The sequence below is a fragment of the Salmo trutta genome, chromosome 30 (assembly GCF_901001165.1).
Source record: "Salmo trutta chromosome 30, fSalTru1.1, whole genome shotgun sequence".
Taxonomy (NCBI): Eukaryota; Metazoa; Chordata; class Actinopteri; order Salmoniformes; family Salmonidae; genus Salmo; species Salmo trutta.
Window position 1 is genome coordinate 30,152,711 of NC_042986.1, and position 23,773 is coordinate 30,176,483.

Here is a 23,773-nt window from a genome sequence, read left to right on the forward strand (position 1 = left end):
TCAACAGATGTCAACTCATTGTCAACTCATTTCTTATCTTCCTCTCTCTCTCTTTATCTAGTCTCCTCTCCACCCCATACCAGGCTCCCCCACCAGTCCTCAGTCAGCCCTGGGGGGCAGTAACTCCACCCTCTCGGGCAGTGCCAGCAGTGGCGTCTCCTCTCTGAGTGAGAGTAACTTTGGGGGCCAGTACCCTGATCCCCCCGTGCGAAATGATGCCATGGAGCCCGTCCCCAGCCACCTGTGGACCCCTGATGAGTACCTGGACTCTCCTTACCTCCACATCCACTACAGCGGGCCAGAAGCAGAGTCCCTCGACCAGGTTCGACCCTTCCATTACCGCAACCCTGTCTCACACCTCCACCCTCACTCCCACCCCCATTCTCATCCCCAAACAGGCGGCCTCGACGGTCACCCCCACCCTCACTCCCACCCCCAGTCTCACCCCCAACCGGCCGGCCTCGACGGTCACCCCCACCCTCACTCCCACGGGCCCTCCCACGGGCCCACCCACCACCAGATACCCCTCCACGGCCCCCACCGCATTCCTTACCGGCGCCCCCAACCCCCGGCTGTGCCCCCCAAGCCCTACTTGAGGGAGGGGTGCATCCCTGAGGAGGACCTGAGCTCTCTGTTGCCCCAGCCCATCCCCCTGCCTCGGAGGATCTTCCACTCCCCCCACAGCCACAGAGAGGAGCAAGCCAAGGCTGCATGGGAGCAGTGCATCAGCGAGGAACACGAGGAGACACCATGAGGAGACTGTCTTTGGCTTCATCTCAATAGTCTATTATATTATTGTACTAAAGTGCTGGGCCTCTAGGAGATTTCAGTCACCTCGGTGCATCTAAATAGTCTAAAGTGACTCCCTCCCCCCTGTCTCCTTTCCTTCAGCTGCATTGATGTGAGAGATCATGGGCTGTGGAATCATGCAAATACATTGTAGTCATTGACCATATTGCTTTCATCCATCCTATGTTTTCATATCAGTGCAGGTAAAGGGGAGGAAACAAGGAGAGGAATCCACTTTAGACTATTGAGATACGCCCTCACTCTTCTCACTGTATTCAGACGGTCTGATTCTGAATGGAGGAAGCAGCCTCATAGGAATTAATAAGGGAAATATTATCTGTTGGACAGTGTGACCGATAATAATGACTTTGTTTAAATTAATATTGATTGTACACTCTTCTACAACTAGTATGTGAGCATGTTTAGTTTATTTTCATTTGAGAACAATATACAGCCGTTTCGTGAAACATGACGATCTCGATCAACATGATCAAACGATACAAGCTCCGAAAGGACCCCCCCCCCCTTTTCCACAACAAAAGGCAACTACAGAAAGTTATATTCTTAGTAAAGTGATGTTGTCTTTTCTGCTTTCAATGCTACATATATCTAACCTATTATTTTGATAGCTTTGCTACAGTATATATGGGGTTTTCAAGTACACTTTCCATGCTCTTTTTTGTTTTTTTACAAAACACTGTATAGTCCTTCACCATATGGCATTCTCCAATACTCTGTTCTGATACCTGGTTCTCATTGAAAGCAAGTCTGTTATTTGACCTGGGTCGCTCTTCTCGACCCAAACCTCAAAGGACATATAAACCTCAGTTTAGGAGTATTCATCCATACGGTACGTATGGAAAACCAATGTGAATGTATTTAAACAAGATGTGCTATTTGTATTACACAAGTGGCAGGTCTTATTTTCTGTTCAAGTGCTTTTATATTTAAGTTATGTCTCTATTCCAGTCTTCTAATCTTTTGTGTGCCAGATAGAAATATCTCATGAGAGGAGCATGAGTGTTCTCTGACTGACAGATCTGATCAATCCTTGGGAGGGGTACAAGGAAGGGGTGAAATTGTCAGGTGCTGGAACAACAGTGAGTTCCAATTTCAGTTGCGCAGGTTGAGCTGGATCCAATTGGACTGGATTGATCCCTGAAAGTAGATGGTGATGGAGACTAAGATGCGGTAGAACAAAGAATAACGACTTAACAGTACCTCAATCACCTATTGGACTAACTATACTCACAAAACCAGTATCACACCCTCTCTCTGCCTCTATATGTTTCAGGCCAATGTCAACCAACAAGTACTAAATATGGACCGTGTGTAAACGGACTGATGGCAATGACATTGCTTCAGTCTGATTTACAGTACATCTTACCTGTTCTACTCACCACCACACCCTCTGCGCACCCCCCTCCGCCCACCTGCCTTAAGTGCACTGAATTGCAGTATCAATCTCTCGCTCAGACAACTCACTTGACTGGTTCTGAGAAACTCATGAAAATGACAGCTCTCCTTTCTCGTCACTTTCTCAACACTCTCCGAACAAAGCAGATAATATCAACGTGTGACATCTGTTTTGTCCTGCCTTGGTTGACGATGTGGTGCTACAGTAATACTTTCTGCCTGCATCTCCTCTTCACCCTGATCTGCAGTATGGACATGTTTGTGTATAGAAGATGAGTATGAGAAGCTCAGACAGGACCATGAGGTTGATCTCCTTGGGGAATGAAGGTACAACAGACAGTTAGCTGAGATGTAACGTATAACTCACCACCAGTGGGTTGGAAAGTGGAGGTCAGTATTCCAACGACAGCTCTTTGTTTCACACAGTCGTTTTCTGCAGGTAAATGCTTGGTTTTGTGTTCGTGTAAATCAGGTTCTCCACTGATCAGACAACATCTATTTTTGTATGCAGATTCATCAGTGTTGACGTTTTTCACTGATGTACCATGAAAGGATGCAGGGTATGTTTAGCAGTGGAATTAGTATGGAACAGCAGAGCTATAGATTAAATAAGATGAATATCAGGTGTAGGGGCAAGCTGATGATGAGAGGTGTGATACTCAGATCAAATATAGGTACAATAGAATTTTTCAATGTAAATTCTGTTACTGTACATACAGCGGTATTGTCAAATATTTTTGAGACTTATTGCAGACCCCCCTAAAATAATTGTATTGTTGTTTTGTGTAAATACATGTACTCCAGAAATGGATATAATTGATGAATATCTATAATCAATGTTTAAAGAAGACCAATCCAGTAGACTGTGGTTGTCTGCATTGTTGACTTCAAGTCTTCAAATATAAATACTTTATACACTTTTCAATGTGCTTTCTTGTACATATGGTGTTAGCATGATCAAACAGTGTTTGGTTGTAAAAGTGGTTTGCCTACTCCCATAACTGCTGTGGTATGGATTCATTAACAATGCCAAACATTAAAGACAATCTTTTATCAGCCTTGTCTCTGTCATTTCCATTGCTTGCTGCTCTGTGGGAAATAGCAACAATGATTGGCAGTATGTTTGGCTGGGAATGGAATTTGACAGAGGTAGATGTATACACAAAGGCAGGGTAAAGTGTCTAGGCATCTGGATAGATAATAATATGAGTAAAATAAAGAACAGAGTAGCAGTAGCAAATGATGAGTGTAAAACTGTGGTAGTTTCTCCTATTCTTTTCTGCAGATCCTCTCAAGCTCTGTAAAGTTGGATGGGGAGCGTTGCTGCACAGCTATTTTCAGGTCTTTTCAGAGATGTTCGATCGGGTTAAAATCCGGATTCTGGCTGGGCCAATCAAGGACATTAAGAGACTTGTCCCAAAGCCACTCGTGCGTTGTCTTGGCTGTGTGCTTAAGGTCCTTGTCCTGTTGGAAGGTGAACCTTCACCCCAGTCTGAGGTCCTGAGCGCTCTGCAGCAGGTTTTCATCAAGGATCTCTCTGTACTTTTCTCCGTTCATCTTTGCCTCGATCCTGACTAGTCTCCCAGTCCCTACAGCTGATAACATCCCCACAGCATGATGCTGCCACCACCATGCTTCACCGTAGGGATGGTGCCAGGTTTCTTCCAGACTTGACGCTTGGCATTCAGGCCAAAGAGTTCAATCTTGGTTTCATTAGACAAGAGAATCTTGTTTATCATGGTCTGAGAGTCCTTTAGGTGACTTTTGGCAAACTCCAAGTGGGCTGTCATGTGCCTTTACTGAGGAGTGGCTTCCATCTGGTCACTCTACCATAAAGGCATGATTGGTGGAGTGCTTCAGAGATGGTTGTCCTTCTGGAAGGTTCTCCCACCTCCACAGAGGAACTCTAGAGCTCTGTCAGAGTGACCATTGGATTCTTGGTCACCTCCCTGACCAAGACCCTTCTCCCCTGATTGCTCAGTTTGGCCAGGCGGCCAGCTCTATGAAGAGTCTTGGGGGTTCCAAACTTATTTAATTTAAGAATGATGGATGCCACTGTGTTCTTGGGGACCTTCAATGCTGCAGAAATGTTTTGCTACCCTTCCCCAGATCTGTAAGTTGACACAATTCTATCTCGGAGCTCTGTGGACAATTCCTTCGACCTCATGTCTTGGTTTTTGCTCTGACATGCACTGTCAACTGTGGGACCTTATATAGACAGATGTGTGTCTTTCCAAATCATGTCCAAGCAATTGAATTTACTACAGATGGACTCTAATCAAGTTGTAGAAACATAAAGGAGGATCAATGGAAACAGGATGCACCTGAGCTCAATTTCGAATCTCATGGCAAAGGGTTTGAGTACTTATGTAAATAAGTTATTTCCGTTTAAAACAAATTGTCATTGTGGTGTATTGTGTGTAGATTGCTGAGATTTTTATTTATTTAATCAATCTTAGAATAAGGCTGTAAAGTAGCAAAATGTGGAAAAAGTGGTCTGAATACTGTATGAACTGTATGTATTTAGGGCAGCAGCCTCTAAGGTGCAGGGTTGAGTAACCGGGTGGTAGCCGGCTAGTTAAGGCTATTTAAAAGTCTGATGGCCTTGAGATATTAGCTGTTTTTCCGTCTCTCGGTCCCAGCTTTGATGCACCTGTACTGACCTCACCTTCTGGATGATAGTGGGGTGAACAGGCCGTGGCTCAAGTGGTTGATGTTCTTGATGATCTTTTTGGCCTTCCTGTGACATTGGGTGCTGTAGGTGTCCTGGAGGGCAGGCAGTGTGCCCCAAGTGATGCGTTGGGCAGACCGCACCACTCTCTGGTGAGCCCTGAGTTTGTGGGGATACAGCCTGACAGGATGCTCTCAATTGCGTATCTGTAAAAAGGGGCCGAGATGAATTTCTTCAGCCTCCTGAGGTTGAAGAGGCGCTGTTGCGCCTTCTTCACCACACTGTCTGTGTGGGTGGAACATTTCAGATTGTCAGTGATGTGCACGCCGAGGAACTTGAAGCTTTCCACCTTCTCCACTGCGGTCCTGACGATGTGGATAGGGACGTGCTCCTTCTGCTGTTTCCTGAAGTCCCCTGTGTTGAGGATCAAATCAAAGTTTATTTGTCATGTGCGCCGAATTCAACAGGTGTAGACCTTACAGTGAAATGCTTACAGCGAAGTGGAGGTGTTGTTTCCTAACTTCACCAGCTGGGGGCGGCCCGTCAGGAAGTCCAGGACCCAGTTGCACAGGGCGGGGTTCAGACCCAGGGCCCCAAGCTTAATGATGAGCTTGGAGGGTACAATGGCGTTGAAGGCTGAGCTATAGTCAATGAACAGCATTCTTATGTAGGTATTCCTCTTGTCCAGATAGGATAGGGCAGTGTGCAGTACAATGGCAATTGCATCGTCTGTAGACGATAAGCAAATTGAAGTGGGTCTAGGGTGTCAGGTAAGGTAGAGGTGATATGATCCTTAACTAGCCTCCCAAAGCACTTGATGATGACAGAAGTGAGTGCTACGGGGCGATAGTCATTTAGTTCAGTTACCTTTGCTTTCTTGGGTACAGGAACAATGGTGGACATCTTGAAGCATGTGGGGACAGCAGACTGGGATAGATATACTCTGGTACCATTTGTTATATGGTAGCAGAGTGAACAGTCTATGGTTTGGGTGGCTGGCGTCTTTGGCAATTTTAGGGGCCTTCCTCTGACACCACCTGATATAGAGGTTCTGGAAAGCAGGGAGCTCAGCCGCAGGGATGTAATGGGCTGTCTGCACCACCCTTTGTAGCGCTTTGCGGTCAATGGCGGTGGAATTGCCATGCCAAGCGGTGATGCATCCAGTCGAGATGTTCTACTATAGATCAGGGGTGGGCAACTCCTCGAGGGGCCTGAATGGTGTCACACTTTTTCTCCATCCCTAGCAAACACAGCTGATTAATCAAACTGCATTCTAAACTGAAGATCATGATTAGGTGATTATTGGAGTCAGGTGTGTTAGCTGAGGCTGGGGGAAAACTGTGACACCAATCAGGCCCTCGAGGACTGGTATTGCCCACCCCTGTTCTAGATGGTGCAGCTTTATGACTTATTAAGGAACTGTGTTTGGACCATGTTAAGTCCTTAGTGATGTGGACGCCAAGGAACTTAAAGCTCTCAACCCGCTCCACAATAGCCCTGTCGATGTGGATGGGGGCGTGCTCTCCCCTCTTTCTCCTACAGTCCACAATCAGATCCTTGGTCTTACTGACTTTGAGGGAGAGGTTGTTGTCCTGACACCACACTGCTAAGTCTCTGACCTCCTCCCTGTGGTCTGACTCAAAACAGGAATGTCTAAAGTTGTCCCAAGTGCGCCAGGCTGCATGCGAGGGAGAGGCAACTGCTCCGGCGACATACCTTTGGAGAATCTATTACATACTCCTCGCGTCCTCTCTCTCAACGGAAATGGTATTGTACTGAATGAACAGTTGAAAAACGTTATTATGGTGGCCAAGAGGGCGATTACCATATGGTGTGCTGCATGAGTTTAGCGATTTCAAATGGTCACACCCATATTGTACATGCCACACCCACAAAACAGGAACAAACCAATGTATATATATAATTCACTGGAGGCAACATACCTCAAAGCAGGGAGTATTTACTCTGCCAAAAATCTACCCGTGTGAGATTAGCCCTTTGTTTTGGAAGTCTATGAGAGTGTTGAATTATGTGAGGCTTATTTGATCAAATAGAAATGTTGTAATATTTAGGCTGTTACAAACGTACTGATATGAGTGGATGCAAGTGGCAATCCGGCAACTTTGAGAAAAACAACTTATTTGTAACTCATGTTCACACAGGTATCTGCCCTCTGATTGGCTAGAATGTTCCCACCTGATCTCGCCTTCCATAGTTGAGGACATACTTCCCCTGTTAGAGCGATCTCTTGAATATCTTGTCAATATAATAGATCATCTTTGCTCAAAGGCAGGTTGAAGAATGGTGCGCACCGTTTTGGGGAAACAAGAGCATTTCCACAACAGAATGCATTTTAAATTGTCTTTATGTTTTAAATATACATTCTAGATCATTTATTCCATATATATAAATGCAAGTTGCTTTAATGGTCATATTAGACAGGACAATGAAAACAAGGGTTAAATTACTGTGGCTGCTGCTGCCGCTTATTGATGTCTTGTGAACTGTGCACAGTCAGTGGAGGAGAGTTATAGGCCTAGCTTCTCCACAATCTCCACCTATAAAATCGATCAACATGATGTAAATGTTTTTTATATTTGTTAAAGCAGCAATCACCAGTTGAAAAAACAACAAAGCCATTCCCCACCCCTGTTTCGGTAAAAAGCTGAGGGATGGTGCTGGAGAATATGTAACCACTCTCAAATTCATAGACAGAGCTATGGATGCAAGGATTGACCATCCATGATATCAATATTACAGTTTTAGCCATGTTTTGAGCATGTACAGTGTTTGTTTACATTTACTTTGCTTACCAACATTGGAGTAAAACAAGCTTATATTTTGGGTTCTGATGGGGTACGACAGTTGAACTAAGCTCATGAGGTATTTACAAGTTATATTCTTCAAGAATCAATGGGTTCATATAATTAATTGTCCAAAAATAGATGTAGCAACTGCAGATTGCCCCTTTATGGTACACATTTCACAATACATTCAATACATAATATATACTAGATCTCCCATCAGAATATAGAGAAGGAGATTAATAACATCTCTTTTCTTCTCACTTATCTCATTCTCCTTCTCCTCCATGAAGACTTCTCCGCCTGGCTGCCTTTTCCAACTCAGTTTGGCATCTTGACACCTCCTCTTCTCTGTCATTTTCTCCAGGATCTGCTGTAAAATGGCCTCTAACAAAGCCAGATCTGTCATGGTGACAGAGGAGTCAGCTTCACTCTCACTACATACTGTATCTGTTCCTAATACGGAGGGCACCATGGGTATGACATTTCACATCAACTTCCCACTGCCATGTGTCTGTAGAAGACGCACCACATTTGTGGGTCACTTTGAATTGAGGTTGTCTTTGCTTCCAGTTTTTGAATGAGTAGGCATTCTGGTCTGACCACTTGAAAGAGTCTCTGTGCACAACCTGGTCTCAGAGCATTTCGTATAATATTCTGTATGAAAATCAGGGCACGTTTGGTATGGTTACATAACACAGATGGTTACTTAAGGCAAAAACAAAAGTAGGGTAGTTGGTCGGGTGTATACCGCAAACTTCTAGCAACCCAAAGGTTGCGAGTTTCAATCTCATCAAGGACAACTTTAACATTTTAGCTAATTAGCAACTTTTCAACTACTACTTTTTAGCTACTTTGCAAATACTTAGCATGTTAGCTAACCCTTCACCTAACCCTAACCTTAACCCTTATACCTAACCCTAACCTTTACCCTTATACCTAACCCTTCACCTAACCCTAACCTTAAGCCTTTTAGCTAACCCTTCACCTAACCCTAACCTTAAGCCTTTCAGCTAACCCTAATCCTAACCTTAATTAACCCTTTAACCTAATTCCTAAATTTAATCTTAACCCTAACCCCTAACAATAACCCCTAGTCTAGCTAACGTAAACGAGCTAGCCAACGTTAACAACCTAGCTAGAATTCATAACATATCATACGTTTTGTAAATTCTTAACATATTGTACTTTTTGAAAATTCGTAACATGTCATGCGGAATCGGTGATGGACATCCACACATTAATACATACCATACGAAACATAACATATCATGGAGTGTCTCGGATTTAATTACAGAATAATACGAAATGCTCTGAGACCAGATTCATGTGCAGGCCGATCCACCTATAATACCCCCGTATAATACCCCCACGGTGCAGTCCTCTGGAACTCCCGGTTCTCATTCTGGTTGCAGGTGCTGGCCAGGTCTATGTAATACTGTTGACAGTACCTTCGGGTATCTCCCCAGGTTAATGCCTGGTGCACAGCAACATACTTTTGTTTAAGTCACTCTATTTCTCTCATTTCAGAGATAAGTTCCCTAAATTCGGTCTCCTTCTCTAATTTCAGAGATAAATTCCCTATGAAATGTTCCCTACAAAACCAATAGTTCCCGTAAATAAAAGGCCTACCATGCAGGTGTACAGTGCATTCTGAAAGTATTCAGACCCCTTGCCTTTTTCCGCATTTTGTTAGGTTACAGCCTTTTTCTAAAATGTATTAAATGAACATGTTCCTCATCAATCTACACACAATACCCCAAAATGACGAAGTGATAACAGGTTTTTAGACATTTCTGAAAATGTATTAAAAATTAAAAACTGAAATACCTTACATTAGTATTCATTAGTATTCCTTTACATTAGTATTCAGACCCTTTGCTATGAGACTCGAAATTGAGCTCAGCTGCATCCTGTTTCCATTGATCATCCTTGAGATGTTTCTACAACTTGATTGGAGTCCACCTGCGGTAAATTCAAGTTATTGGACATGATTTGGAAAGGCGCACACCTGTCTATATAAGGTCCCAAAGTTGACAGTGCATGCTAGAGAAAAAACCAAGCCATGAGGTCGAAGGAATTGTTGGTAGAGTTCTGAGACAGGATTGTGTCGAGGCACAGGACTGGGGAAGAGTACCAAAACATTTATGCAGCATTGAAGATCCCCAAGAACACAGTGGCCTCCATCATTCTAAATGGAAGAAATTTGGAAGCACCAAGACTCTTCCTTGAGCTGGCTGCCCATCCAAACTGAGCAATTGGGAGAGAAAGGCCTTGGTCAGGGAGGTGACCAAGAACCCGATAGTCACTGACGGAACTCTAGAGTTCCTCTGTGGTGATGGGAGATCCTTCCAGAAGGACAACCATCTCTGTAGCACTCCACCAATTATGGTAGAGTGGCCAGGCGGAAGCCACGCCTCACTAAAAGACACATGACAGCCCGCTTGGAGTCTGCCAAAAGGCACCTAAAGACTCTCGGGCCATGAGAAACAAGATTCTCTGGTGTTATGAAACCAAGATTGAACTCTTTGGCCTGAATGCCAAGTGTCATGTCTGGAACAAACCTGGCACCAACCCTACGGTGTGGGGATATCTTTCAGCAGCAGGGACTGGGAGACTAGTCAGGTTTGAGGGACAGATTAATGGAGCAAAGTACTGGGATTAATGGAGCAAAGTACTGATGAAAACCTGCTCCAGAGCACTCAGGACCTCAGACTGGGGCAAAGGTTCAACTTCCAACGACCCTAAGCACACAGCGAAGACAACGCAGGAGTGGCTTCGGGACAAGTCTCTGAATGTCCTTGAGTGGCCCAGCCAAAGTCCGGACTTGAACTTGATCGAACATCTCTGGAGAGACCTGAAAATAGCTTTGCAGCAACACTCTCCATCCAACCTGACAGAGCTTGAGAGGATCTGCAGAGATGAATGGGAGAAACTCCCCAAATACAGGTGCCAAGCTTGTAGCATCATACCCAAGAAGACTTAATGCTGTAATCGCTGCCAAAGGTTCTTCAACAAAGTACTGAGTAAAGGGTCTGAATACTTATGTAATTCTGATATTTCTGTTTTTCTATCTTTAATAAATCAGCAAACATTTCTAAAAAGCTGTTTTTGCTTTGTCATTATGGGGTATTGTTTGTAGGTTGCTGAGGAATAATTTTTATTTAATCAATTTTAGAATAAGGTAACAAAATGTGGAAAAAGTCAAGGGGTCTGAACACTTACCGAAGGCACTGTATGTGGGTTAGGGTTTTAGTTGTTGGGGAATACAAGACATGTATTGATCAAAGTACATTAGGGACTAAAATGATTCAATCTGTATCATGGAAGATCCGTGCTATAGCGCAATATCAATTTCAAGCCAATGTTCTCGGGTTCGCAGTGACTGCAGGTGACTGCATTCACAGTAAACGTTACTTATGACGGCTCAATCGGAAATTCCCTTCAAATTTCTATCGTGCATGTCTGTAACGCTTCAACAATATAGATTGCATAGATTCTCTAAAGAAAACGGTATCGCCAGGTATGAGTTATGCATTTCAGCATATATTTTCGTCACATCCATCACGTTACGGACATCATAACGCTGAAAAAGGATACTGACTATGAAATGAGGGATGCCATTTATAGACCATATAAAACCTTAACGAAAGTTAGTTTTACAGAGAATGTTTCAAGATGATCCTATGTAAGGTGCATGTTTTACAAAAACCTTTCCTAAAAAACGTTAGCCTTCCCTGTAGCTCAGTTGGTAGAGCATGGTGTTTGCAATGCCAGGGTTGTGGGTTCGATTCCCACGGGGGGCCAGCACAGAAAAAAAAACAAATGTATGAAATGTATGCATTCACTACTGTAAGTTGCTCTGGATGAGAGCGTCTGCTAAATGACTAAAATGTAAATGTATGATGTTACCTTGCCTGTCCCAGCCACAACGTATCTTAACAATACTGAAGAACTAGCCAACAAAACTCACTGCAATTTCATTTGTATTGCTTCATGAACATCTCATCTTCATGACTAGCACTGGGGGACAGCTGTGAGTGGAAAAACAAGCTCTGTGAGCCCTTTTTAAAAGCCATGAAATATTATTGACTGAAAAGCCTTCTTTGAGACTTAGCCAACTACTCTGTAATGTTCCAAATGTTCGCAATTTCCTCCTTAAACTTTTGAAATAAAGCCTACCTACATGTACAAATGACCTCGACTAACATGTACCCCGCACATTGCACCCACTGTATGTAGCCTTGTCATTGTTCTTTTATTGTGTATTGTTTTTTTAGTTCAGTTAGTAAATATTTTCTTAACTCTTATTTTCGTAACCAACTTTGCAGTTTTAAGGGCTTGTAAGTAACAATTTTACGGCAAAGTCTACACCTGTTGTATTTGGCACGTGAAAAATAATATTTGATTTGGAACTCCAACATATAGACTGGATCATTCTGAACATAGTTTAATTTGGAAATGACTAACTACTTGTGCATGCTCAGGTCGACTTTAACACAGAAGCGCCCAGCTTTTCTTCTTCAGTGGAACGTTATTAAGCTTGTTCCCATGCAATGAGTACAGAAGGAAAATGACAGCCACTTTACATGTACTACGTACCAGCTAAGGCCTCTCTAATCAATGTCACAGCACTAGCACACCGGATTCAACCAGTTAAATGCCTCATGCTGGGCTGGTAAAAAGATGTGCAACCCTAGGTGTCCCCAAGGGACAGATTGGGGAAACTGATTTATAGACCAATGTATACGTAAGACTTTAATGGGTCGTTGGGGACAAGTTTCCATCGTATGACATTCTTTAATCAGCAACTTAATAAGAGCTGCTATCCATAATCATTTTTTAAAACCTTTTTATTGACTATTGACTAACAGATACAGCAACCCGTTATCTGTAATTGAAGGCCTTTGTAAAGGTGTGGTATATGAATGTTGTACATCCGATGTTGATCAAGAAAATGCGGTCTCTGTCTCAAGTTCAAGCTGACCAATAGCCTATGCAAAACGACATCGGAACTCTCCTATTGGACATGCAAAAAATGTGCTTTGCATAAAGCAAGATGTTAGTGGAAATGTCCTTAGCTACTCAACTCCATTCACCTTTTAAAATGTGCTATGCTTTGTGTTTGCAGGAACAGTGGAGAAGGTCTCTGATAAATAGGCAAAGCTGTCATTGATGCTTTTGTGATGATGATTCCATTTGTGGTGGTTATGCTTTTGTGATAACAACTACACAGCGGTTATAGGCACCCATCAGTGGAGGCTGCTGAGGGGAGGACGGCTCATAATAATGTCTGGAACGGAGCAAATGGAATGGTATCAAACCATGTGTTTGATGCATTTGACACCATTCCACTGATTTTACTCCAGCCATTACCACGAGCCCGTCCTCCTCAATTAAGGTGCTACTAACCTCCTGTGCCACCCATACTGCGTGTGTGCGTTGAGTCATCATAAGAAAGTGTGTGTGTGTGTGTGTGTGTGTGTGTGTGTGTGTGTGTGTGTGTGTGTGTGTTATAGCAGACATGAGAGGGTTCACGTTAGGCCTCTGGGTCCATAGCAGATCCTAGAATATGAAAGGGAAATTACAAACACCTTTCCACTCAAGGCCACTACAATCTTCCTGGAAATTCTCACTAGGACCTGCATTGCTGTTTCAAATGCTTGAGAGAGATCAAACTGAACTAGGCTACGTACTGTAGCAGAAGGTACAGTGAATTCAGTGGTGCTATGTGCACTTGTTCCTGCAGGTGGCACAAGTGTCTGAGGGAAAGTATTGCTCCTGTACATTCTCATTCATATCTATAGGCAAACTTACAGAGAGTGTATACTGTATGAAATACATTTTCAATATTTGTTGATGATGTAGAGTGTTGGGATGTAAACATAATCAAAGATAGAATCGTGTCTGATAAACGTTAGATACTGTAGATAACACAATATAATTATGTTTTGCCTTCAGCGTATGTATGAATAGATGTTTTGTGTAATTATGTGCAGTGAGAGATCTTAGTAAGAGGATGAGAGAGAGGAAGATAAAGAGGGTTTGAGTGAGGAGAGAGAGAGAGAGAGAGAGAGAGAGAGAGAGAGAGAGAGAGAGAGAGAGAGAGAGAGAGAGAGAGAGAGAGAGAGAGAGAGAGAGAGAGAGAGAGAGAGAGAGAGAGAGAGAGAGAGAGAGAGAGAGAGAGAGAGAGAGAGAGAGAGAGAGAGAGAGAGAGAGAGAGAGAGAGAGAGAGAGAGAGAGAGAGAGAGAGAGAGAGAGATGCGGGAGGTATAGAGACCCCTACTGAGGGTATGGATATTTTAGGACCTTTTTTCAGGGAGCTGCATTAGGCAGTAAAGAGGAGGAGAGAAAGAGACACAGAGAGAGAGCGAGGGAAAGACAGAGAGAGAGGGAGAGAGAGAGAGAGGGAGGGAGAGATCATTTTCTACAGTAGGCAACTCAGCTCACACTAACAAAAGCTCCTTCATATCAGCGGCGTAAAGGGACAGAATTTGAAAACTCTAACAACCCTTGCATATTTCGCATAGAAATTCCGCTGTTGTGATGTCAAAGTCTGGTGAAAGGGTAATATTGTTGCATGCCTCTGAGACCACATGTAAGTGAATATCTATGGCAACAGCAAGGACACGTCGCTGTCAAGGCCTCCTGTCGTTCCCACTGAGGTCTTCTAAGAGTGGAAGGAAATAAGGCTGGCTTTCTCTCCAGAGGATGACAATGCTGTGGTGCATGTTGATGCTGTGACTGCATGTTCCCTTATCTTCCACGCTCTCTCTCCCTTACCCTCGTCTCTGAGCGTCAGTTGATGTGTGCGTGTGTGGGTGTGTGTAGGATCTGAGCATGTTTTTGTGTGTGTGGACACAGTGTCTGAGTGCGTGTGTGTGTTCAGTATCAGAATGTGTGTGTGTGTACACACAGTGTGTGAGTTAAGCATCTGAGTGTTCGCACAGTGTGTGTGTATATAGTAACTCTGTATTTGTGAATGCAGGCAGAGCCCTCTGCTCCAGTGGGGTTGTGGAGGAGCCTGCCTGCCTCACACTGCAGTTATTGTTCAGGGACAAAGAGCACTATGATGTGAAGAGCATCCCTCATAAAACCTGCCATTTGGAATGACGTGCCACCCACCGGCTCGTGACAGCTAGGGGAAAATAAAAAATAAGCTGGCAGGAGGAGAACTGGTGTTGCGTCACTTTTAATATGATGTGTATTTTCAAAGTGGCTTTACAAGTGCATTCTTCACTGTGGTTTCAAATAGATGAATTATCTCTAAAAGAAAGAAAGACCGCTCTTTGGGTTGTTTCATTATTCTGCAATATGTTTGAAGCGCGCTGATTGGCTTACATTTGATTTTGAGTGTGTGTGTTTTCGTTCATTGATTGAGCATTTCATCTGGTGTCCACAGGCGACAAAGAAGTTGCAGATTTCCCCTTTAAAATGAACAATGGTCAAATTTAAAAGGGAGACTCAAACCTGCACCCATTTCAAGAAAAAAAAAGTTTAATAAACAAATCAATATACATAAATAAAACAAGTTGCACATTTCAAACATAACACTCAACATTAGATTCCTATAGCAGAAAACACTTATCTTTTTCCTCCCAAGCATTTACAGATTTTCTTAAAAACTTCAAGAAGCAAACATAGACATTGTATAAAAGCATCATACAGTGAGCATCCATCCGCATCAGAGTATAATTTACAAACTTACTGAAGGATAAATACTTTTGGGCCTATTCCTAACTTGAGAGACAAAAACGTACCATCACATCAGTGCATGATTTACATGAAAATCCAAGTTAGTGCATTTCCCAAGTTAGGACTGTGCCCTTTATTAGTGATAAATAACAGTAGAATGAAGTGGAGGTGAAAGCAGTCCATCATTTCATGGGGAACTCACAAATCATCTATATATGTAATGTATAGTATACCTTATGATAGTTATCCTCTCTTCCATGTGGTGAATCACAAAGTCAAGTCAAGACCATCTCTGGCAGCAGATATGGCGTGAGTGGATGAACATCTGACATGGCACCCTATTCATCATATAGTGCACTATGTAGGGAATAGGGTGTAACTGGAAACGGAGCCATTATAGAAAGCTGTCCTTCATTTCAGCCTCCAGAAGAAGGCTGAGGCTAGCCTGGTGTAGCATGTAGCATCAGTAGGGTGCGAACTTCTGTCTGTCGGGTTTCTTGATGCAGTTGGCTGAGGAGATTTTGGTAGTGTAGGCTGCCAGGGTGGTGTGGGAGGGGGCTGCGGTGACAGCGACCTGGGGCGTGGGGCTAGAGAGAGTCAGGAAGGGGACAGACTTGACCCCTAGCAGGCTGGAAAAGGGCAGAACGCCGTAGGGGTGGCCCATGACGGGGGTTGGGGAGAGGGCACTCATGGCTGCCAGGGTGGAGGCGGAGTGAGGGGAAGAGGCCGGGGAGACGGGCTGGGTGAAGGCCATGTTGAGGTCAGCCATGTTGGGGGAGGCCATGGACGCTGCCTGGGCTGTGGATTTAGCTGTCTCTAAACTATGGAGAGAGAAGAGTAGAGGACGAGTGGCTTTCGATACAATAGAATAGAATACAGTACAATACATATCTATACATTCTCTAAGGGATTATTACCAGAACAAGAGCACAATGCCATCATTACTGCACATCACCATGTTATTTAAAGGTCCAATGCAGACGTTTTTATCTAAATATCAAATTATTTCTGGGTAACAATGAAGTACCTCACTGTTATTTTTTTAAATTAAAATGGTCAAAAAAATAACCAAAAATATACTGCATGCAACAATTTCAAAGATTTTACTGAGTTACAGTTCATATAAGGAAATCAGACAATTGAAATAAATGAAATATGCCCTAATCTATGGATTTCACATGACTGGGAATACAGATATGCATCTGTTGGTCACAGATACCTTAAATAAAAGGTATGGGCGTGGATTAGAAAACCAGTCAGTATCTGGTGTGACCACCATTTGCCTCTTGCAGCGCAAAATATCCTTTGCATGGAGTTGATCAGGCTGTTGATTGTGGCCTGTTAAATGTTCTCCCACTCCTCTTCAATGGTTGTGCAAAGTTGCTGGATATTAGCGGGAACTGGAACATGCTGTCATATACAACATTCCAGAGCATCCCAAACATGCTCAATGGGTGATACGTCTGGTGAATATGTGGGCCATGGAAGAACTGGGACATTTTCAGCTTCCAGGAATTGTGTACAGATCCTTGCGACATTGGGCCGTGCATTATCATGCTGAAACATGAGGTGATGGCAGTGGTTGAACGGCAAGACAGTGGGCCTCAGGATCATGTCACGGTATCTCTGTGCATTCAAATTCAATAAAATGCAATTGCGTTCATTGTCCGTAGCTTATGCCTGCTGATACCATAACCCCACCACCACCATGGGGCACTATGTTCACAACATTGACAAAAGCAAACCGCTTGCCCACGACACCATACAGGTGGTCGGTGGTTGTGAAGCTGGTTGGACGTACTGCCAAATTTTAGAGGTGGCTTATGGTAGAGAAATTAACATTCAATTCTCTGGCAACAGCTCTGGTAGACATTCCTGCAGTCAGCATGCCAATTGCATGCTCCCTCAAAACTTGAGACATCTGTGGAATTGTGTTGTGTGACAACTGCACATTTTAGAGTGACCTTTTATTCAAATCAAATCACACTTTATTTGTCACATGCGCCGAATACAACAAGTGTAGACTTCACAGTGAAATGCTTACATACAAGCCCTTAACCAACAGTGCAGTTCAAGTTAAACAAATATTTACCAATTAGACTAAAATAAAAAGTAATAATAAAAAGTAACACAATAAGAATAACAATAACGAGGATATATATAAGGGGCACCGGTACCGAGTCAGTGGGGGGGGGTCAATGTAAATTATCCGGTGGCGATTTTTATGAATTGTTCAACAGTCTTATGGCTTGGGGGTAGAAGCTGTTGAGGAGCCTTTTGGTCCTAGACTGGGGGCAGCCTTTCAGGAAGTCCAGGATCCAGTTGCAGAGGGAGTTGTTTAGTCCTTAGCTTAGTGATGACCTTCGTGGGTGCTATGGTGTTGAACGCTGAGCTGTAGTCAATGAACAGCATTCTCACATAGGTATTCCTTTTGTCCAGGTGAGAAAGGGCAGTGTGGAGTGCAATTGAGATTGCGTCATCTGTTGGGACGGTATGCGAATTGGAGTGGGTCTAGGGTGTACGGGAGAATGCTGTTGATGTGAGCTATGACCAGCCTTTCAAAGCACTTCCTTGGGCACAGGGGCTATGGTGGTCTGCTTGAAACATTTAGGTATTACAGACTTGGTCAGGGAGAGGTTGAAAATGTCAGTGAAGACACTTGACAGTTGGTCAGCGCATGCTTTGAGTACACGTCCTGATAATCCATCTGGCCCAGCGGCTTTGTGAATTTTCACATCGGCTACCGAGAGCGTTATCACACAGTCGTCCAGAACAGCTGGTGCTCTCATGCATGCTTCAGTGTTGCTTGCCCCGAAGCGAGCATAAACGGCATTTAGCTCGTCTGGTAGGCTCGTGTTACTGGGCAGCTTGTGGCTGTGCTTCCCTTTGTAGTCTTTAATAGCTTTCAAGCCCTGCTACATCCGACGAGCGTCAGAGCCGGTGTAGTAGGATTCAGTCATAATCCTGGATTGCCGCTTTGCTTATTTGATGGTTCATCTGAGGGCATAGTGGGATTTCTTATAAGCTTCCGGATTAGTCTCCCGCTCCTTGAAAGCGGCAGCTCTACCCTTAGCTCCGTGCAGATGTTGCCTGTAATCCATGGCTTCTGATTTGGGTATGTACGTACAGTCACTGTGGGGACAACGTCGTCGATGCACTTATTGATGAAGCCGATGACTGAGGTGGTGCACTCTTCAATGCCATTGGATGAATCCCGGGAACATATTCCAGTCTGGGCTAGTAAAACAGTCCTGTAGTGTAGCATCTGCGTCATCTGACCACTTCTGTATTGAGCGAGTCACTGGTACTTCCTGCTTTAGTTTTTGCTTGTAAGCAGGAATCAGCAGGATATTATTATGGTCAGATTTGCAGATTTGTGTGTGGAGTAAAGGTGGTGTAGGATTTTTTTTTCTCTGGTTGCACATGTGACATGTTGGTAAACATTTTGTCAAACTGATTTAAGTTTGCCTGCATTAAAGTCCCCGGCCAAAAGGAGCATTTTCTTCTTTGCTTTTGGCCTTATAGAGTTGGTTGAGAGCGGTCTTAGTGCCAGCTTCGTTCTGTGGTGGTAAATAGACGGCTACGACTAATATAGATGAGAACTCTTGGTAGATAATGTGGTCTACAGCTTATCATAAGGTACTATACTTCAGGCGAGCAATACCTCGAGACTTCTTCAATTTTAGACATCGCGCACCAGCTGTTATTGACAAATAGACACACACCCCCACCCCTCGTCTTATCAGAGGTAGCGTCTCTGTTCTGCCGGTGCATGGAAAATCCCGCTAGCTCTATATTGTCCGTATCGTCATTCAGCCACGTCTCGGTGAAACATAAGATGTTGCAATTTTTAATGTCCCGTTGGTAGGATAATCTTAATCGTAGCTCATCAATTTTATTTTCCAATGATTGCACGTTAGCAAGAAGAACGGATGGCAGTGGGAGTTTACTCACTCGCCTACGGATTCTCAGAAGGCTGCCCGATCTGCGGACCCTTTTCCTGCATCTTTTCTTCACACAAAAGGTGGGGATCTGGGCCTGTTCCAGTGAAAGCAGGATATCCTTCTCGTCGGACTCGTTAAAGGAAACAGTTTCTTCCAGTCCACAGTGAGTAATCACTGTTCTGATGTCCAGAAGTTATTTTCGGTCATAAGAGACGGTAGCAGCAACATTATGTACACAATAAGTGAAAAAATAAGTTACAAAAAATGCAAAAAAACTAACAATATAGCACAATTGGATGGGAGAATGTAAAACGTCAGCCATGTTCTTCGGCGCCATCTTAATATTAAGATGCACAAGGTGCACCTGTGTAATGATCATGCTGTTTAATCAGCTTCTTGATATACCACACCTGTCCGGTGGATAGATTATCGTAGCAAAGGAAAAATGCTCACTAACAAGGATGTAAACAAATTTGTGCACCAAATTTGTGAAATGAGCCTTTTGAGCTTATGGAAAATTTCTGGGATCTTTTATTTCAGCTCATGAACACTTTACATGTTGCGTTTATATTTTTGTTCAGTGTAGATTCTTAGTAAAGAACAATTTCTCAAGCAATAATTTAGCTAGGACTGTCTGAGAGTGGTCTGAGTGGAGAGGGGAAAACTGAAAACTAGCCGTTATTGGCAGAGAGGTTTGGAACTCTCTTATTGGTCTCTTAACTAATTTAGCGCCTGGTGATGTCACAAAGCAGGCCAAAACTCTACCCAATCAAAACAGGTAGAAATTTCAGCCGGTTTTACAAACAGCTCTTACACTAAAAGGGCATTATCATAATTTTCACTCTATTAATCCTCATAGTGTTGAAATATATATAAAACACAGAAAAATCACGTTTAACCTTTGCCCTTAACAGTTATGGAAACAGAATCCCCTCTCCCTCTCCCGGCACTGATTGGTTAGCCTGGATCGCATCGGCCAATGGCCTTACCAGGAGGTGATGAGGTACTGGGCCAGGTTTATGCTGATTGGTGTGCCTGTAATGGTGACGTGACGGTCACTGGTCCCGTCTAGCTGGCTGCCAATCTTGATCTGAGCCCCCGACATCTGCCTGATCTCATTGATCTTTGCGCCCTGCCGGCCGATGATCGAGCCTATCAGCTGCAAGAGATAGATAGATAGACAGATGGACAGCTATATGCAGTGGATATCTCAGCACTTGATTGCATTCAGATTGTCTAAGAGTTATTTATTACGTTGCAATTGTTTCGAGTTGTTTCAAAAGTCTCAATATTGCAATACATCAAACAAAGCTACTGTAGGCTATATGACAGTGGTGTTGATGATGCTGATTATGCTAACTATGAATAATGATAAACTGCAGACAATACTTGCGAAAGCTTGTGTTGAGAATGTGTGTACATGTTATTACTGGCCTTATACAGTCTGTGTATGAAATGCACACCTCTCTAAACATTGTGATCACATTGTTTGTCTGCAATGGCCCCGTCATCTATCATGCATGTCAAACACACAGTTTTTCCAACCTCTTCCTTAATTGCAGTGCTCCATGCCCCAGTATAACAGACAGGAGAGAGAGAGAGAGAGGGGGCACATTTGCCTCTCATTAATCTGAATGGCTAAAAGGTTATTGATTTCCATCGCCGTGGTGACTTTGCAAACAAATCACTTCCCGAACACGACCCAGAATAGAGGCATCTCTCGGCTAATAGAAAACCTAATGGGAAAATAATTCAAAACATAACACCCGGCTGGTTTGTGTAGTCTCTTTTTATCTGACATTAGTTTAAAAGATGATGACATTAGTTTCTATCATACTGACATTAGTTTATAAGATGCTGACATTAGTTTATATGATGCTGACATTAGTTTATATGATGCTGACATTAGTTTATATGATGCTGACATTAGTTTATAAGATGATGACATTAGTTTATAAGATGCTGACATTAGTTTCTATCATACTGACATTAGTTTCTATGATACTGACATTAGTTTCTATCATACTGACATTAGTTTCTATCATACTGACATTAGTTTATATGATGATGACATTAGTTTATAAGATGCTGACATTAGTTTATAAGATGCTGACATTAGTTTATATGATGATGACATTAGTTTATAAGATGCTGACATCAGTTTATAAGATGCTGACATCAGTTTATTCGGGGTCTTAGCTGATTTTTTTTATTGGTTTCTGTTGTCATGGAGCTTTGCTCTGTAGGAGAACAATACATTCTCAGCAGGGCCAAGGCCAGAGGATAATGCTAGGTTTAGGTTTAATTTTTTTGCAGCAAAGAAAATAAATGATAAACAACAATACAGATAAAAAAAAGTTTTAAAAAAGGTGTGCAGGTGTGGTTGGAAGCCCAAGGGCTTACATGAAAACCACACCACAAAAAACAATATACAGTACTAGTCAAAAGTTTGGACACATCTAATCATTCCAGGGTTTTTCTTTATTTTTACTATTTTGTACATTGTAGAATAATAGTGAAGACATTAAAACCATGAAATGTCACATATGAAATCATGTAGTAACCAAAAAAGTGTTAAACAAATCAAAATATATTTTATATTTGAGATTCCTAAAAGTTGCCACCCTTTGCCTTGACGACAGCTTTGCATTCTCTCAACCAGCTTCATGAGGTAGTCACCTGGAAGGCATTTAAATGAAAAGGTGTGCCTTGTTAAAAGTTAATTTGAGGAATTTCTTTCCTTCTTAATGCGTTTGAATCAATCAGTTGTGTTGTGGCAAGTTGGGGGTGGTATACAGAAGATAGCCCTATCCTGAGTGGCGCAGCGGGATAAGGCACTGCATCTCAGTGTTAGAGGCGTCACTACCGGCCGTGATTGGGAGTCCCATAGGGCGGCGCACAATTGGCCCAGCGTCATCCGGGTTTGGTCGGTGTAGGCAGTCATTGTAAATAAGAATTTGTTCTTAACTGACTTGCCTATTTAAATAAAGGTTCAATTTAAAACATAAATAAATAAGGAAAATTGGCTGAAAGACCAACTCCATATTAAGGTAAGAACAGCTCAAATAAACGACAGTCCATCATTACTTTTAAGACATGATGGTCAGTCAATCTGGAAAATTTCAAGAACTTTGAACATTTCTTTAGTGCAGTTGCAAAAACCATCATGCGCTATGATGAAACTGGCTCTAATGAGGACCGCCACAGGAAAAGAAGACCCAGAGTTACCTCTGCTACAGAGGATAAGTTCATTAGAGTTACCAGCCTCAGAAATTGCAGCCCAAATAAATTCTTCACAGAGTTCAAGTAACAGACACATCTCAACATCAACTGCTTGTATCAGGCCTTCATGGTCGAATTTATGCAAAGAAACCATTACTAAAGGACACCAATAAGAAGAAGAGACTTGCTTGGGCCAAGGAACACGAGCAATGGATATTAGACCGGTGGAAATCTGTCCTTGAGTCCATATTTGAGATCCCATCTGGTTTGTGCTTAGTCCCACTATCATTTGTTTTTCAACAGGACACTGACCCAATACACCTCCAGGCTGTGTAAGGGCTATTTGACTAAGAAGGAGAGTGATGGAGTGCTGCATCAGATGACCTGGCCTCCACAATCACCTGAACTCAACCCAATTGAGATGGTTTGGGATGAGTTGGACCACAGAGGGAAGGAAAAGCAGGCAACAAGTGCTCAGCATATGTGGGAACTCCTTCAAGACTGTTGGAAAAGCATTCCAGGTGAAGCTGGTTGAGAGAATGCCAAGAGTGTGCAAAGCTGTCGTCAAGGCAAAGGGTGGCTATGTAGGTAGGAGGCATATGTAATGGCCCAGACAATATTACAGCAAATGAGATATGGGTAAATTAAGCTATAGTAAAGAGTTAGGAAGCAAGCCTCATAAACCAAACCACTAATCTTTCTGATGATACCAACAGATTTAATCAATTTGCTGCAGACAAATTTAATATGATCTTTCCAGGATAACTTTTCATCAATTAGAACATCAATTAGGAATCTAGTGGATGTGACTTGTTCCATTTCATTCCCACCAGTTTGTTTATCTGGAACCATTCTGAAACCTAGGCTTAAGGATCAGTGTATAGGTCCAGGGTCTAAGCCTGAGTGCAGGGTGTCAGGCCCCAGAGGTAGAGGTTATGCTGTCAGCCAAACGGCGAGAGGCCTAGACAGTGATGGAGTACTTCCAGTATGTGTGCTTTGGCAGCTTAACAACGGATGACTGATAGTGGCCACACACACACACACACACACACACACACACACACACACACACAGTTCTCCTGCTCCTGTCCTTCTCCCTATAATTCATATTCCTTCCTGAGAAGTCACTGTCCTGCTCAGCAGCATTTCATTGTTCGCACAGCATCATGGCTGGTCTGCCTGGCTATTATTGGCACATCATATTATTCAGGGAGCAGCTAGCTAGGTGTTGG

The 23,773-nt window shown here is 43.1% G+C and overlaps 2 protein-coding genes across 11 annotated transcripts in view; one reads left to right on the plus strand and one right to left on the minus strand.

The window, feature by feature from the left end:
- The window catches only part of LOC115168486 (dedicator of cytokinesis protein 3), an 84,129-nt gene extending 80,868 nt beyond the window's left edge, over window positions 1-3,261 (plus strand). For all 8 annotated transcript variants that reach the window (XM_029723815.1, XM_029723818.1, XM_029723820.1 and 5 more), the window contains one exon: window positions 62-3,261. In XM_029723815.1, the coding sequence (XP_029579675.1) occupies window positions 62-754 (693 nt within the window). In that variant the 3' untranslated portion in view covers window positions 755-3,261. The remainder of the gene's footprint in view (window positions 1-61) is intronic.
- Window positions 3,262-15,155: 11,894 nt separating this feature from the next.
- LOC115168487 (poly(rC)-binding protein 4) overlaps window positions 15,156-23,773 on the minus strand; it is a 51,906-nt gene continuing 43,288 nt past the window's right edge. For all 3 annotated transcript variants that reach the window (XM_029723824.1, XM_029723825.1, XM_029723826.1), the window contains exons 13-14: window positions 20,309-20,478; window positions 15,156-16,196 (exon numbers count right to left, since the gene is read on the minus strand). In XM_029723824.1, coding sequence (XP_029579684.1) covers window positions 15,839-16,196; window positions 20,309-20,478 — 528 coding nt within the window. In that variant the 3' untranslated portion in view covers window positions 15,156-15,838. The remainder of the gene's footprint in view (window positions 16,197-20,308; window positions 20,479-23,773) is intronic.